Consider the following 16,441-nt stretch of genomic DNA (forward strand, 5'->3'; position numbering starts at 1 on the left):
ACCTCCTAATCTTTCCCCTTATATGTCGGTGTCACCCAAGGTTCAGTTCTAGGACCCCTCTTCTTCTCCATTTACACCTTTGGCCTGGGATGACTCATAGAGTCTCACGGCTTTCAGTATCATCTCTACGCTGATGACACACAGATCTACATCTCTGGACCCGATATCACATCTCTACTAACCAGAATTCCACAATGTCTGGCTACTATTTTATCTTTCTTCTCTGCTAGAATTCTAGAACATAACATGGCTAAAACAGAAATCATCATCTTTCTCCCATCTCACTGAGCTCCCTCAACTTACCTATCCATCCGCAACTCGCTGCCTCGGCATAATACTTTACTCTGATCTGATCTCTCCTTCAAACCACATATCCAAGCCCTTTCCACTTCCTACCGACTCCAACTAAAAAAATATTTCCTGGATCCAGTATTCCTTAATCAAGAATCTGCCAGTGGTCTCCGTCTCCCATCCACAAAGTTGCTGTGTCACTTCAGGGACCGCAGATATTATTTGATGTAAAGCAATCGCGAAGAAACAACCTTCTCGAATTTCCCTGTGGCCTTTCCCTTCATTCACGTTTTGTCTATACCATCTGTCCTTGATGTTACTATTCAGCAATGACATTGCAGAATCTCTGCTGAATAGGTGTCCGCCTTCACTAACCTATAGGACGCGCAATAGGGTTGGGCAAGGACTAGATAAATACAGGCAGCAGCTTGTGCACTGTGAGACACTGGGATACATTACACCATGGCTCTGAAGCCGGACTCCTACGTGGTGCTGAATGATGGGAATAAAATGCCGGTGGTCGGATTTGGCACCTACGCTCCAGACACGGTGAGTGCATCAGACATAAAGTAGCGGCTGCACCTCTGAATGCAAGGCAAATCAGCATTACTGCTGGTCTCTCGCCACCTCTATGTTTCCCTATGCACCACGCAACTATTGCGCCATATACCCCATAGGGAAACATAGAGAGTGTGCACTGTTTCCGGCAACTCTGCAATTTTAATAAGACTTATAATGATTGCATCTCATTCCGCACAGTACACCAAAGAACAGGCTTGTGAGAGCACCAAGGTCGCCATTGAGGTCGGATACCGTCACATTGACTGTGCATTTTTATACGGCAATGAGGTCCAGGTCGGCCAAGCCATTAGATCAAAGATTGCTGATGGGACGGTGAAGCGGGAAGACATTTTTTACACTGGGAAGGTAACTGCAGAACGTAAAGTTCTGAACAATCAAAATATTATTTTTACCAGTAATATGGCCACGAGGGGCGATGCCGATCTGTTATAGATTTTAATTAATTCTGCAGCTTTCGAACAATAACCAGAGTCCCGAGAGAGTTCGACCCGCGCTGGAAAAGTCTCTGAAGGATCTACAGCTGGATTACATGGATCTCTTCCTGATCCACTCCCCGGTGGAGTTCAAGGTTCTTAAATATATGTATGAGATCAGCCATGGCTCCCATTTACGTCTGTAATTGGGGCAGAAGACATGATACTTTGCAACTTATATGTAAATCCTGTTTTCCCCTGCAGCCTGGAGATGATCTATTTCCCATGGATGAAAATGGGAAATCATTTTTCATAACACCGATATCCGGGAAACATGGAAGGTAAACATCGGGGTACTGGTTGTCTTAAATAACTTGATGTAACTAAGCAAGGTGGCAGATCTTAAGATGGCTTCCATAATCAGGATCCCAGGGAAACATTGGTCTTCACCCTTTAACACTTAAAAAAGAGGCATCTGGACTTATTTATTGCCGCCTGGGTTGATTTCACAGAGTGGCTGCTGTCTGGTGGAGTTGGCTGGCAGAAAATAGTCAGAAAGATGGGTAAGAACTAGGAGGTCAAAGTGAGGAACAAAATCGAGTCAGGTCAGGTAGTCAATACACAAGCCAGGGTCAAGGACGGGAATAAACAGGTGGAGTCACAATTGGAAAGCAGGAATAAACCAGAAAAAGTTAATCCTACAACTGGCAGCCAATTACTGACTTCAGGGGGTATAATTATCTAAATGATGATGGGGAACTCTAAACACAATAACTTTTCCTTCAACATGCCGGGTACTATTCCCAGTTTCGGAAAGAGAATCGCTCAGATTATATCACCCCATTTCTAGGCTATGGAAGCGTGCAAAGATGCCGGTCTTGTCAAGTCCATCGGCGTCTCCAATTTTAACGGAAGACAGCTTGATCTGATTCTCAACATGCCAGGACTGAAGTACAAACCAGTGTGCAACCAGGTACATATCACCGACCCTTACTGATAATTTATTCATAAATATCCTAAAGAATTAGAAAAACATGTTTAAAAAAAAAAGAAAAACAACAAAACAAACAGAAAATCACCACAATTTCCCACAAGTTGTGTGTGTCGTATTGCAGTTCAACTGCGTTCATGTTCATGGAACTGCAATACCAAATATAAGCCGTGGACAAGTGTAGGGCTGTTTCTGTAAAAAAAACAAAAACACTGCCAAGTTGCTCTAATATTGTACTGTAAACATTTTTAGAGTGAAATGTTCTTTAAATACCGTAATTGCATATTGTACACAGAGTTATATATAGTAATGAGCCATTATATCTCTGCACAGGTAGAATGTCACATATTCTTCAATCAGAGTAAATTACTGGAGTTCTGCAAATCTCGTGATATCGTGCTGGTCGGATACAGCGTACTGGGGTCCAGCAGAGTAGAGGGCTGGTAAGAACAAGGATACTGGTTTACTATATGTAATGGTGAAGAGTATTACTACTATAATACTGCCCCCTATGTACAAGAATATAACTACTATAATACCGCCCCTATGTACAAGAATATAACTACTATAATACTGCCCCCTATGTAGAAGAATATAACTACTATAATACTGCTCCTATGTACAAGAATATAACTACTATAATACTACCCCTATGTTCAAGAATATAAGTACTATAATACTGCTCCTATGTACAAGAATATAACTACTATAATACTGCCCCTATGTACAAGAATATAACTACTATAATACTGCCCCTATGTACAAGAATATAACTACTATAATACTGCTCCTATGTACAAGAATATAACTACTATAATACTGTCCCTATGTACAAGAATATAACTACTATAATACTGCCCCTATGTACAAGAATATAACTACTATAATACTGCCCCTATTTACAAGAATATAACTACTATAATACTGCCCCTATGTACAAGAATATAACTACTATAGTACTGCCCCTATGCACAAGAAGATAACTACTATAATACTGCTCCTATGTACAAGAATATAACTACTATAATACTGCCCCTATGTACAAGAATATAACTACTATAATACTGCTCCTATGTACAAGAATATAACTACTATAATACTGCCCCTATGTACAAGAATATAACTACTATAGTACTGCCCCTATGCACAAGAAGATAACTACTATAATACTGCTCGCTATATACAAGAATATAACTACTATAATACTGCCCCTATGCACAAGAAGATAACTACTATAATACTGCTCCTATGTACAAGAATATAACTACTATAATACTGCCCCTATGTACAAGAATATAACTACTATAATACTGCCCCTATGCACAAGAAGATAACTACTATAATACTGCTCCTATGTACAAGAATATAACTACTATATTACTGCTCCTATGTACAAGAATATAACTACTATAATACTGCCCCTATGTACAAGAATATAACTACTATAATACTGCCCCTATGCACAAGAAGATAACTACTATAATACTGCTCCTATGTACAAGAATATAACTACTATATTACTGCTCCTATGTACAAGAATATAACTACTATAATACTGCCCCTATGTACAAGAATATAACTACTATAATACTGCCCCTATGTACAAGAATATACCTACTATAATACTGCCCCTATGTACAACAATATAACTACTATAATACTGCTCCTATGTACAAGAATATAACTACTGTAATACTGCCCCAATGCACAAGAATATAACTACTATAATACTGCTCCTATGTACAAGAATATAACTACTATATTACTGCTCCTATGTACAAGAATATAACTACTATAATACTGCCCCTATGTACAAGAATATAACTACTATAATACTGCCCCTAGGTACAACAATATAACTACTATAATACTGCTCCTATGTACAAGAATATAACTACTATAATACTGCCCCAATGCACAAGAATATAACTGCTATAATACTTCTCCTATGTACAAGAATATAATTACTATAATACTGCCCTATGTACAAGAATATAACTACTATAATACTGCCCCTATGTACAAAGAATATAACTACTATTATACTGCTCCTATGCACAAGAAGATAACTACTATAATACTGCTCCTAAGTACAAGAATATAACTACTATAATACTGCCCCTATGTACAAGAATATAACTACTATAATACTGCTCCTGTGTACAAGAATGTAACTACTATAATACTGCCCCTATGTACAAGAATATATATAACTACTATAATACTGCCCCTATGTACAAGTATATATCTACTATAATACTGCCCCTATGTACAAGAATATAACTACTATAATACTGCTCCTTTGTACAAGAATATAACTACTATAATACTGCCCCTATATACAAGAGTATAACTGTATAACTACTATAATACTGCACCTATCTACAAGAATATAACTACTATAATACTGCCCCTATGTACAAGAATACAACTACTATAATACTGCCCCTATGTACAAAAATATAACTACTATAATACTGCCCCTATGTACAAGTATATATCTACTATAATACTGCCCCTATGTACAAGAATATAACTACTATAATATTGCCCCTATGTACAAGAATATAACTACTATAATACTGCTCCTGTGTACAAGAATGTAACTACTATAATACTGCCCCTATGTACAAGAATATATATAACTACTATAATTCTTCCCCTATGTACAAGAATATAACTACTATAATACTGCTCCTATGTACAAGAATATAACTACTATAATACTGCCCCTATGTACAAGAATATAACTACTATAATACTGCTCCTATCTACAAGAATATAACTACTATAATACTGCCCCTATGTAGAAGAATACATCTACTATAATACTGTCCCTATGTACAAGAATATAACTACTATAATACTGCCCCTATGTACAAGAATATAACTACTATAATACTGCTCCTGTGTACAAGAATATAGCTACTATAATACTGCCCCCTATATACAAGAATATAACTACTATAATACTGCCACTATGTACAAGATTATAACTACTATAATACTGCTCATATGTACAAGAATATAACTACTATAATACTGCCCCTATGTACAAGAATATAACTACTATAATACTGCCCCTATGTACAAGAATATAACTACTATAGTACTGCCCCTATGTACAAGAATATAACTAATATAATACTGCCCCTATGTACAAGAATATAACTACTATAATACTGCTCCTATGTACAAGAATATAACTACTATAATACTGCCCCTATGTACAAGAATATAACTACTATAGTACTGCCCCTATGTACAAGAATATAACTAATATAATACTGCTCCTATGTACAAGAATATAACTACTATGATACTGTCCCTATGTACAAGAATATAACTACTATAATACTGCTCCTATGTACAAGAATATAACTACTATAATACTGCTCCTATGTACAAGAATATAACTACTATAATACTGCCCCTATGTACAAGAATATAACTACTATAATACTGCCTCTATGTACAAGAATATAACTACTATAATACTGCCCCTATGTACAAGAATATAACTACTATAATACTGCCTCTATGTACAAGAATATAACTACTATAATACTGCCCCTATGTACAAGAATATAACTACTATAGTACTGCCCCTATGTACAAGAATATAACTAATATAATACTGCTCCTATGTACAAGAATATAACTACTATAATACTGCTCCTATGTACAAGAATATAACTACTATAATACTGCTCCTATGTACAAGAATATAACTACTATAATACTGTCCCTATGTACAAGAATATAACTACTATAATACTGCCTCTATGTACAAGGATATAACTACTATAATACTGCCCCTATGTACAAGAATATAACTACTTGTTTCATTGCCCATGTAATATCATTCACATCATGGCTCATGTAATAGTGACTATCCTGTGATACTAGTAACAGTATCCTCCATAGTATGCATATGATAGCATTACATACAGTGCTCATATAATAGTATCGTTCACAGAATCAGACATCACAGATGGCCATATGACTATTTTCTTGGTGCTTTTTGGAGAACCCTAAACAACTGTGCCTTTTTCCTCCCCATTGTCCACAATGTTAGAAAAAGTGCAAAACTGAATGTTTTCTTTCCTACAGGATTGATCAGAATTCCCCCAAAGTTCTTGAAGACCCCGTATTAAATACAGTCGCTAAGAAGCTGAACCGCTCTCCTGCGCAGGTGGCCATGAGATATTTGCTACAGAGGGGATGTGTCGTCTTGGCAAAAAGCTTCAGCCCTGAGAGGATCAAGCAAAACTTCCAGGTAAATGAAAAAAATCCAATTAAAATAATTTCCTTTATTCGAAAAACAATCTACATTGTTTATTACTTTTCACTTTCAGGTTTTTGACTTTGAATTAAGTGACGAAGACATGAAATCTCTAGATGGAGTCAATAAAAACCTGCGTTACCTTATTGTTGATCTGTAAGTATCTTTCCTTATGCTCTAGCATTTAGGAACAAATTTATTCATATTTTTTCTTTGTGTTTACTTTATTATTATTTTTAGAATTATTTTTTATATAATTTTATTCATTTTTTATTTTTCTTTATATACTTATGTACTATTTTTGCTTATATACTTATCTTTTTTTTATTTTAGCTGGAAAGAAAGTCCCAAGTATCCCTATGATGATGACTATTAAGAACATTATTCAATTTCTCTGGATTCATCCTTATAACCCATATGTCTTAGTATGTTAATCTAGCAGATAATAATCTGCAGAGAATATACAATCTGGAATATTGATTCTGACTTTTGTGTAACGCTTGTTATGGCTCAGATATGAAACAACAGCACAAAGATTTACATTTTAACATACAGTGAGAAATTCTAAGGCTGAGTTCAGATAATGCATTTCCACAGCAAAATCTCTTTGTGTTTTAAGTCAAGAATACAACATTCTTCTGTATATTACAATAAAATAAATTCTATGTCCTATTTATTTTGAGTGTGGTATGTCTTTGAAAGTTTGGCAAATACTCCTTTAATTCATCAAAAACTAGTGTTGCAATTCAAATCTTCTATCTTCTTACAATTCTGCTCAAGTTCATATTAATTTCATTGATTTTAGTCTTTCTCATGGTTGCCAAATAGCTGAAAATCTTTTAGGGCATCTGTGATCGTGCCCATGGCGGTCCTTCAGCTTTTTAAATATCCTAAAATTTACATGAATTTGTGCTTTATTATTTTAGTTTAGAACATTGTTTTCCACCATGAACGTTTCATTTATACTGTTCTAGCTTTAAATATGTTATGTGAAAAGAAACAAGAAAAACAAAACAGCCTCATCAGTATAATGATGTCATCACGTGTGTGTGTCTCCAACGTCAGCTTTGTGGAAATGCATACATTAGCCCTTAAGTTCTGATCACTCAAATCTCTCTTCAGGAATCTCTGTTCCCACATGTTCCCTCTGTTTCCTATTATCCAGTATTTCTGGCTGAAAAATCTATCAGCTGGTAAGGGAGGAATATAAAATATGTGTTTTTGGTCTCATAATTGTTACTAGTTTTTCAAAATTTTCAGATAATTTAATTGCAAACGTCTCTTCGTGTCTTTTAGTAATTTCTTAATTCCACATTACTGGCTGAAGTTATAAGATCCTTTCATTGCACTGTGACATAATGATGTTGCAGAGGCATTGAAACACTACGTACAGTGCCTGCCACATGACAATCTTTTTTGAAGAGGTTTTCCCTGGCTCACAATATTCAGAAATTCATTAATTAGACATATGGCCACAATATTTTTCTCAAAAGGCTCCACATTCCTCTTCTACTCCTAGAAGAGAAGCATAAGGGGGTATCATAATATAAAAAATAATAACCAGTACGACCAGTTATTCCACTGGCATTATGGTATGTTTCCACTTTGAGGTCTTTTTATGCTCATTTGAAGTCAAAGTCAAAAGTGAATTCACAAAAACGAGATGCCTTAGGGGTGAATTCATCAGTCTCGATCAACAATCAGCTGGAGTAAAGATGTACCAAGTTCATTAATATTCACATGCGACTAGATTAATTTGGTGAATTTTTGGGACTCCGAGTCAAAAAGAGTATTGTAGTTTTGAGCCTGAAAAAGCGTCCAAGTTGGTGAAACTTTACAACCATATACCTGCATGCGCTCTTGCTGGTGATAGCTGTTACCACACAGACTTGCCAAAAGTTCTGACCATACCCTCCGCCTCTGGTTTCACCATGATCATTGATGTTAAAAAAAGAAGCAGTCACAAGACACATTCCTGTTCTATTTGCCGAGAGACTTCTGGGCAACAGCACAAATAGCCTGATAGACAGTCAAAGCAGGAATAAATCCAAGGGTTACACATCCAGCACTAGGAATTAAAGTAAAATTCCAAATCCTTAAAAATACTGTTGTCAGTAGTGGCAGAGCCAACGCATTTCGAGTAATGATGTTCTTAGTCTTGGCCGGCATCATGAAGTAGCCAACCAATGAGAAAGGGAAATATAAGTCACATGCTAAACCAGACCAATAATGAAAAACATTATCAACACCTTTCCTGAATATTCCCGATTTGAGATTATGACTTAACGACTTCCGAATTTCTCAAAGACTTTAGACATCCAGGCAGTCAGCATTACTGCAACGACATTGTGCAGCTGTAAGTGCAAAGATCCAGGCTATCAGACACAGCCAGACTCCCCATAGAGAAGGCAGATATGGTATATTACCGTCTCTGCCTATTGTATTGCTTTATCCACAGCACTGAGAGAGTATAAAGTATAGAAAGCTCTGACAACTCTCATGTTATCACCGGGTGCAGGAACTGCTGTGTCCAAGGAGACCTAGTCCACTCTACTACGCTGCCAGGAGGCTGAATCCCACTGTAACTTGGGCTAATATACCAGCCCCATTTACAGGGGAAATTAGATTTTTTTTATATAAGTTTAAAAGTTATAAGTATAAAATGCAATTACCCTCTAAGGGTGTACTTTCTTTAAGGCTTTAAGTGCAGAACTTTTCTTACGGCAACTACCCCTACGGGTATACTGCATCAGGTCCGCTTAATTCAAAAGTGCAACATTAAGCATACTATAATCTTCGACACTTTCTGCACATAACACTATCTGGCATATAAAATACAGTTCTAACTAACTTTTCTGACACTATCAAACATCACTTTAATAAAGTTCAGCGAATCAACATTCCCTTTAAGGGTGCAAACGTTTTTCAAGTCTTTCAGCGTTTTCTTTCACTTTCTCTAACTAGAGTAAACATTAAGGCTACACTAAAGTGCAACACATTTAACTTTTTATACTAAGGTAGCATATTTAAAGGTGCAATTTATCATTCAAGTCAAACATTTTAAACAGCAGCAACGATGTGAGGGACCCGTCATAAACCCCCAACGTAGGCTTGGGCCGGCTACAAGGCGTGTATCCAGACCCGGAATCCTGCCACTTCAAAAGGGCTTTTCTTCAGGTTTCTGTAAAACAAGGCAACTTTCACAGCAATATTAGAAACAGTTTCTTTAAAGCTTCTTTGTAAAACCAGTAGGAAGCACCTAAAAAGGTGCCAACTACAGTATGTACAATGGATAGTTTTTGGAACACTCACTGTCTATGATCTTACTGACTTTAAACAAATGATCCCTTTAATGAAAACCTGGTCAGGTATATCAACTTTTAACTTTCAATAGTCACTTAACTTTTGGCAGCAGGTTAACTTTTAACTATTTGCAGTCATATTCTTCTTACTTACTTTGGCTGTCTCCAAGGTAATATTTGGCATTGGTTGCTTCCTGGCCTGGGAAAATCTTGAGCAAAAGTTACACCTGGTAACAAGTAGACATCATGGGTTTGTACTCATGTACTGTCAGGTCATGTCCTGCAATGGGGGTCTGCGTGGCCTGGGGACACGTAATCACTAGTGCTGTAGCCACTGCAGTTTCAGTTGTGGTTATTGTACACATGGTCATCTTTGTAATGGCTTTAGAGGCTGGTATCACAGTAGGAGTAGTGGTGGTGGCCACTTTGGCACTAGGTGGCGCTGCTGGTGTCTTTGGTCTGGTATCCTTTAATTTAGCAGAATAGTCTTTACGTTCCTTTACGTTTAAGGCATACCACCCTTTATCACCAAAATGCAGAGTGAAGGTTACAGTGTCCCCAGGATACAGGTCCCTGTCTGGGTGTCCTTCCATCAGGTGCGACTCTACATCCCTCCAGTTGACAAATACCTCAACATACAGGCCTGGCTCTTTAATAAACCCCCAGCCTATTTTTAGCTTGAAGGCCACTACAGTGCCCTGCTTCTGCGGGGCCTGGTATGTATGTTTGTCTTTGCGGGCCTGAGCCTTAACGCATAGATCCCTTTTGTCAAAGGCTTTGCACCCCACCTGGTACTCCTTGTCCTTCTCCTTCCACTTATAGGCGAGCTGTTGTTGGTACTCCTCCCAGCTAAGGACTTCCAAGACCTCTCCTTCCTTTCCATCCCAGTGAACTCCATCAGATCTGTCCCAGGGTTCACCCAGCGATACACAGTCTTTTCATATATATATTCTATATTTCGCCGGACATATTGGTGGGCTGGATTGGGGCTCTTATGTGGCTCTCAACCCTCAGGGCCTGGTCCCATTCTCCCAGGATTTGAATCCACCTGGATCCATAACGTGGTGGTGCAGCTAATGGGTCCACTAGGAGTTCCTCGGCTACCGGGGCAGGGTCAGTCTCCTTACCTGCCGCTGCAGTGTCTCCAGTGCCAGTCTCCTCTGCTGGAATCAGGGGCCGTCGGATGGGACGCTGCTCCTGCAGTTTCACTCCCAGCATAGTTTTCCATCTGGTCTCAGTGCTCAGCTGCATCCGCAGGAGTTGGTTGCTCAGCTCCTCCACTTCTGCCTGCAGGAACTCCGGGACTGCTGGTGACGGCTCACCGCGGCTTCCATCCTGGTGGCCGGGGGAGTCCTTGGCTTCCACCCCACTCTCTGGGTCTGAGCTGCTTGCCATGGCGTCCTCCACGTTGCTTCCTGCTTCCTCGTCTCTTTCTCGCTCTCTACTGCGGGGACAGAGCTTCTTTTTCCTCTTTCTCCCACCATTCAGGATTAGGAGGTGGATCTCAGTTGCTGATGGACATGTCCTCATGGTGCAAAAGTATTTGGAGTGAGCGGCCATTGTTTTCGCGCCCCACAGTTAGTCCCCTCCCACGATGGCACACTTTTCTTTTCCAGTGCTCCACGTGGCACTATAATGGGGGCAGCAATTCACAATTCACAGTCTCTCAGCACAACACAGTCTTTCAGGCGCACATGACCAGATTTGCTGGGTCAGTCCATCCTGTTTGTGATGCCAAGATGAGTCCCCACCAGGGCCATGGGGTACCCTGTTGTGAACTCTGTTTTTGGGCTCCCTCTAGTGGTCACAAGCGGTACTGTGTAGTGTTGTCTTTCTGCAGGTTGCAGCATCAGCTGGTTCGTTATCCTTGGTTGGTTTCCTATTTAGCTCACCTGGATACTCAGTTCCTTGCCTGCTCTCAATGTTTTCAGTGCTCTTCAGATTCCTTGTGACTACCTTGCTCCCAGTCTCTCCAAGACAAGCTAACTTTTTGTTTGATCATTTTTTGATTATCAGCATTTATTATGTTTTTAGTCCAGCTCGCTAAAATGTGATTTCCTCGCTTGCTGGTTGCTCTAGGGGACTGAATTTCTGCCCCCACACCGTTAGTTGGTGCGGGGGTTCTTGAAATCTCAGTGTGCATATTTTGTAAGGGTTTTTTACTGACCGCACAGACCCCTTTACTATTTTCTGCTATCTAGTATTAGTGGGCCTCATTTGCTGAATCTGCTTTCACCCCTGTGTATGTGCCTTCCTCTTACCTCACCGTTATTATATGTTGGGGGCTTCTATATCTTTGGGGATTATTTCTCTGGAGGCAAGAGAGGTCTTTCTTTCTCTCTAGGGGTAGTTAGTTCCTCAGGCTGGCTCGAGACGTCTAGGATTTTTAGGCACGTTCACTGGCTACTTCTAGTGTGTTTGGATAGGTTCAGATTTGCGGTCAGTCCAGTTTGCCACCTCCCTAGAGCTTGTCCTATGTTTGTTACTTAGCTGGAGTAATTTGTGATCCTCAACCACTACGGATCATAACAGTAGAGCAGGCCCAAAAGTGTTTAATGCATCGCAGAAGTGGGATAAAAAGAAGACCTGAGTACATTTTTTTTTCCTCCCGCTTTTCCTTTGCTGCAGTCTGTTTAGCTTCTTTCATCCCCTTGAACTCTGGGTGGTTTTGAGCTCAGCTGCAGACATGAATGTTCAGACTTTGGCTTCTAATGTAGATCATCTTGCTGCACGGGTGCAAAGTATTCAGGATTTTGTTATTCATAGCCCTATGTCAGAACCAAAGATACCCATTCCTGAGTTGTTTTCTGGAGATAGATCTAGGTTTCTAAATTTTAAGAATAATTGTAAGTTATTTCTATCTCTGAGACCTCGTTCCTCTGGTGATTTCGCTCAGCAAGTTAAAATTGTTATCTCCTTGTTGCGTGGCGACCCTCAAGATTGGGCTTTCTCTCTGGCGCCAGGAGATCCTGCATTGCTTAATGTAGATGCATTTTTTCTGGCTCTTGGACTGCTTTATGAGGAGCCTAATCTTGAGAATCAGGCAGAAAAAGCGTTGCTGGCTATCTCTCAAGGTCAGGATGATGCAGAGGTGTATTGTCAAAAATTTCGGAAATGGTCGGTGCTTACTCAATGGAATGAGTGTGCCCTGGCTGCAAATTTCAGAGAAATTCTTTCTGAGGCCGTTAAGAATGTTATGGTGGGGTTTCCCACCCCTACAAGTCTGAGTGATTCTATGGCTTTAGCCATTCAGGTTGATTGGCGTTTGCGGGAGCGCAAATCTGCTCATCCTTTGGCGGTATTTTCTGAACAGAGACCTGAGTCTATGCAATGTGACCGAACTCTGATCAGAATTGAGCGACAAAGTCATAGACGTCAAAATGGGTTGTGCTTTTACTGTGGTGATTCTACTCATGTTATCTCAGCATGCTCTAAACGCTTAAAAAAAATCGCTGAACCTGTCACCATTGGTACTATACAGCCTAAATTTATTTTGTCTGTTACTTTGATTTGTTCTTTGTCATCCTACCCGGTTATGGCTTTTGTGGATTCGGGTGCTGCCCTGAATCTGATGGATTTGTCATTTGCCAGGCGCTGTGGTTTTGTCCTGGAGCCTTTGGAATTTCCTATTCCTCTGAGGGGAATTGATGCTACGCCATTGGCTGAGAATAAGCCTCAGTATTGGACGCAAATGACCATGTGCATGACTCCTGTACATCAGGAAGTGATTCGCTTTCTTGTTCTGCATAATTTGCATGATGTTGTCGTTTTGGGTCTGCCATGGCTGCAGGCTCATAATCCTGTTTTAGATTGGAAAGCTATGTCTGTGTCAAGTTGGGGTTGTCAGGGAATTCATGGCGATGCTCCGTTGGTGTCTATTGCTTCTTCCACTCCTTCTGAGGTCCCTGAGTTTTTGTCTGACTACCAGGATGTATTTGATGAACCCAGGTCCAGTGCCCTGCCCCCTCATAGGGATTGTGACTGTGCTATAAATTTAATTCCTGGTAGTAAATTCCCTAAGGGACGACTTTTTAATCTGTCTATACCAGAGCATGCCGCGATGCGGAGTTATATAAAGGAGTCTTTGGAGAAGGGACATATTCGCCCATCCTCTTCCCCTCTTGGTGCAGGATTTTTTTTTTGTGGCCAAGAAGGACGGTTCTTTGATACCTTGTATAGATTATCGTCTTCTGAATAAAATCACAGTCAAATTTCAGTATCCTTTACCACTATTGTCTGATTTGTTTGCTCGGATTAAGGGTGCCAGTTGGTTCACCAAGATAGATCTCCGTGGTGCGTATAACCTTGTGCGCATTAAGCAGGGAGATGAATGGAAAACAGCATTTAATACGCCTGAAGGCCATTTTGAGTACTTGGTGATGCCTTTTGGACTCTCTAATGCTCCTTCTGTGTTTCAGTCCTTCATGCATGACATTTTCCGAGAATATCTGGATAAATTTATGATTGTTTATCTGGATGACATTTTGGTCTTTTCTGATGATTGGGAGTCCCATGTGAAGCAGGTCAGGATGGTGTTTCAGGTCCTGCGTGCTAATGCTTTATTTGTGAAGGGCTCAAAATGCCTCTTCGGAGTACAGAAGGTCTCCTTTTTGGGTTTTATTTTTTCTCCTTCTACTGTGGAGATGGACCCAGTCAAGTTCCAGGCTATTCATGACTGGACTCAGCCCAAGTCTGTTAAGAGTCTTCAGAAGTTCTTGGGTTTTGCTAATTTTTACCGTCGTTTCATCGCTAATTTTTCTAGTGTGGTTAAACCTTTGACGGATTTGACCAAGAAGGGTTCTGATGTGACTAATTGGTCTCCTGCGGCCGTGGAGGCCTTTCGGGAGCTGAAGCACCGGTTTTCTTCAGCTCCAGTCTTATGTCAGCCAGATGTCTCTCTCCCCTTCCAGGTCGAGGTTGATGCTTCTGAGATTGGAGCAGGGGCTGTTTTGTCGCAGAGAAGCTCTGATGGCTCTGTGATGAAGCCATGTGCTTTCTTTTCAAGAAAGTTTTCGCCTGCCGAGCGGAATTATGATGTTGGTAATCGGGAGTTGTTGGCTATGAAGTAGGCATTTGAGGAGTGGCGACATTGGCTCGAAGGAGCTAAACATCGTGTGGTGGTCTTGACTGATCACAAAAATCTGATTTACCTTGAATCTGCCAAGCGCCTGAATCCTAGACAGGCTCGTTGGTCGTTGTTTTTCTCCCGTTTCAACTTCGTGGTCTCATACCTGCCTGGTTCGAAGAACGTGAAAGCTGATGCACTTTCTAGGAGTTTTGTGCCTGACTCTCCGGGAGTTTCTGAGCCGGCTGGTATTCTCAGAGAGGGAGTGATTTTGTCTGCCATTTCCCCAGATTTGCGACGAGTGCTGCAGAAGTTTCAGGCGGATAGACCTGACCGTTGTCCACCAGAGAGACTGTTTGTCCCGGATAGATGGACCAGCAGAGTTATTTCCGAGGTTCATTCTTCGGTGCTGGTGGGTCATCCTGGGATTTTTGGTACCAGAGATTTGGTGGCTAGGTCCTTCTGGTGGCCTTCCTTGTCGCGGGATGTGCGTTCCTTTGTGCAGTCTTGTGGGATTTGTGCTCGGGCTAAGCCTTGCTGTTCTCGTGCCAGCGGTTTGCTTTTGCCTTTGCCTATTCCGAAAAGGCCTTGGATGCACATTTCCATGGATTTTATTTCGGATCTTCCGGTATCTCAGAAAATGTCTGTCATCTGGGTGGTGTGTGATCGTTTTTCCAAGATGGTCCATTTGGTGCCCTTGCCTAAGTTGCCTTCTTCCTCCGATTTGGTTCCTCTATTTTTTCAGAATGTGGTTCGCTTGCACGGCATTCCTGAAAATATTGTGTCTGATAGAGGATCCCAGTTTGTGTCCAGGTTTTGGCGGACTTTTTGTGCTAAGATGGGCATTGATTTGTCTTTTTCGTCGGCCTTCCATCCTCAGACTAATGGCCAAACCGAGCGAACTAATCAGACGTTGGAAACTTATTTGAGATGTTTTGTTTCTGCTGATCAGGATGATTGGGTGACTTTTTTGCCATTGGCGAGTTTGCCCTTAATAATCGGGCTAGTTCTGCTACTTTGGTTTCGCCTTTTTTCTGCAATTCTGGTTTCCATCCTCGTTTTTCCTCGGGTCAGGTTGAGCCTTCTGACTGTCCTGGGGTGGATTCTGTGGTGGATAGGTTGCTGCAGATTTGGAACCATGTGGTGGACAATTTGAGGTTGTCACAGGAGAAGGCTCAGCGCTTTGCCAACCGCCGCCGCGGTGTGGGTCCCCGACTTCGTGTTGGGGATTTGGTGTGGCTGTCTTCTCGGTATGTTCCTATGAAGGTCTCCTCTCCTAAATTCAAGCCTCGCTTCATCGGTCCTTATAAGATCTTGGAAATCCTTAACCCGGTGTCTTTTCGTTTGGATCTCCCAGCATCGTTTGCCATTCATAATGTGTTCCACAGGTCTTTGTTGCGGAGGTATGTGGTACCTGTGGTTCCTTCTGTTGAGCCTCCTGCTCCGGTGCTGGTCGAGGGCGAATTGGAGTACGTGGTGGAGAAGATTTTGGATTCTCGTATCTCTAGACGG

General features: G+C 40.6%; 1 protein-coding gene across 1 annotated transcript; it reads left to right on the plus strand.

The window, feature by feature from the left end:
• The first annotated feature begins 688 nt into the window (after positions 1-688).
• Positions 689-7,238, plus strand: LOC143776961 (aldo-keto reductase family 1 member C1-like). The gene is given in 10 exon segments (XM_077266842.1): positions 689-840; positions 1,051-1,218; positions 1,325-1,441; positions 1,551-1,593; positions 1,596-1,627; positions 2,137-2,259; positions 2,611-2,720; positions 6,391-6,556; positions 6,636-6,718; positions 6,896-7,238. Coding segments are annotated over 10 exon segments (972 nt in total). The 5' UTR covers positions 689-753; the 3' UTR covers positions 6,939-7,238.
• Positions 7,239-16,441: the final 9,203 nt, after the last annotated feature.

The sequence above is a fragment of the Ranitomeya variabilis genome, chromosome 5 (assembly GCF_051348905.1).
Source record: "Ranitomeya variabilis isolate aRanVar5 chromosome 5, aRanVar5.hap1, whole genome shotgun sequence".
Classification (NCBI taxonomy): domain Eukaryota; kingdom Metazoa; phylum Chordata; class Amphibia; order Anura; family Dendrobatidae; genus Ranitomeya; species Ranitomeya variabilis.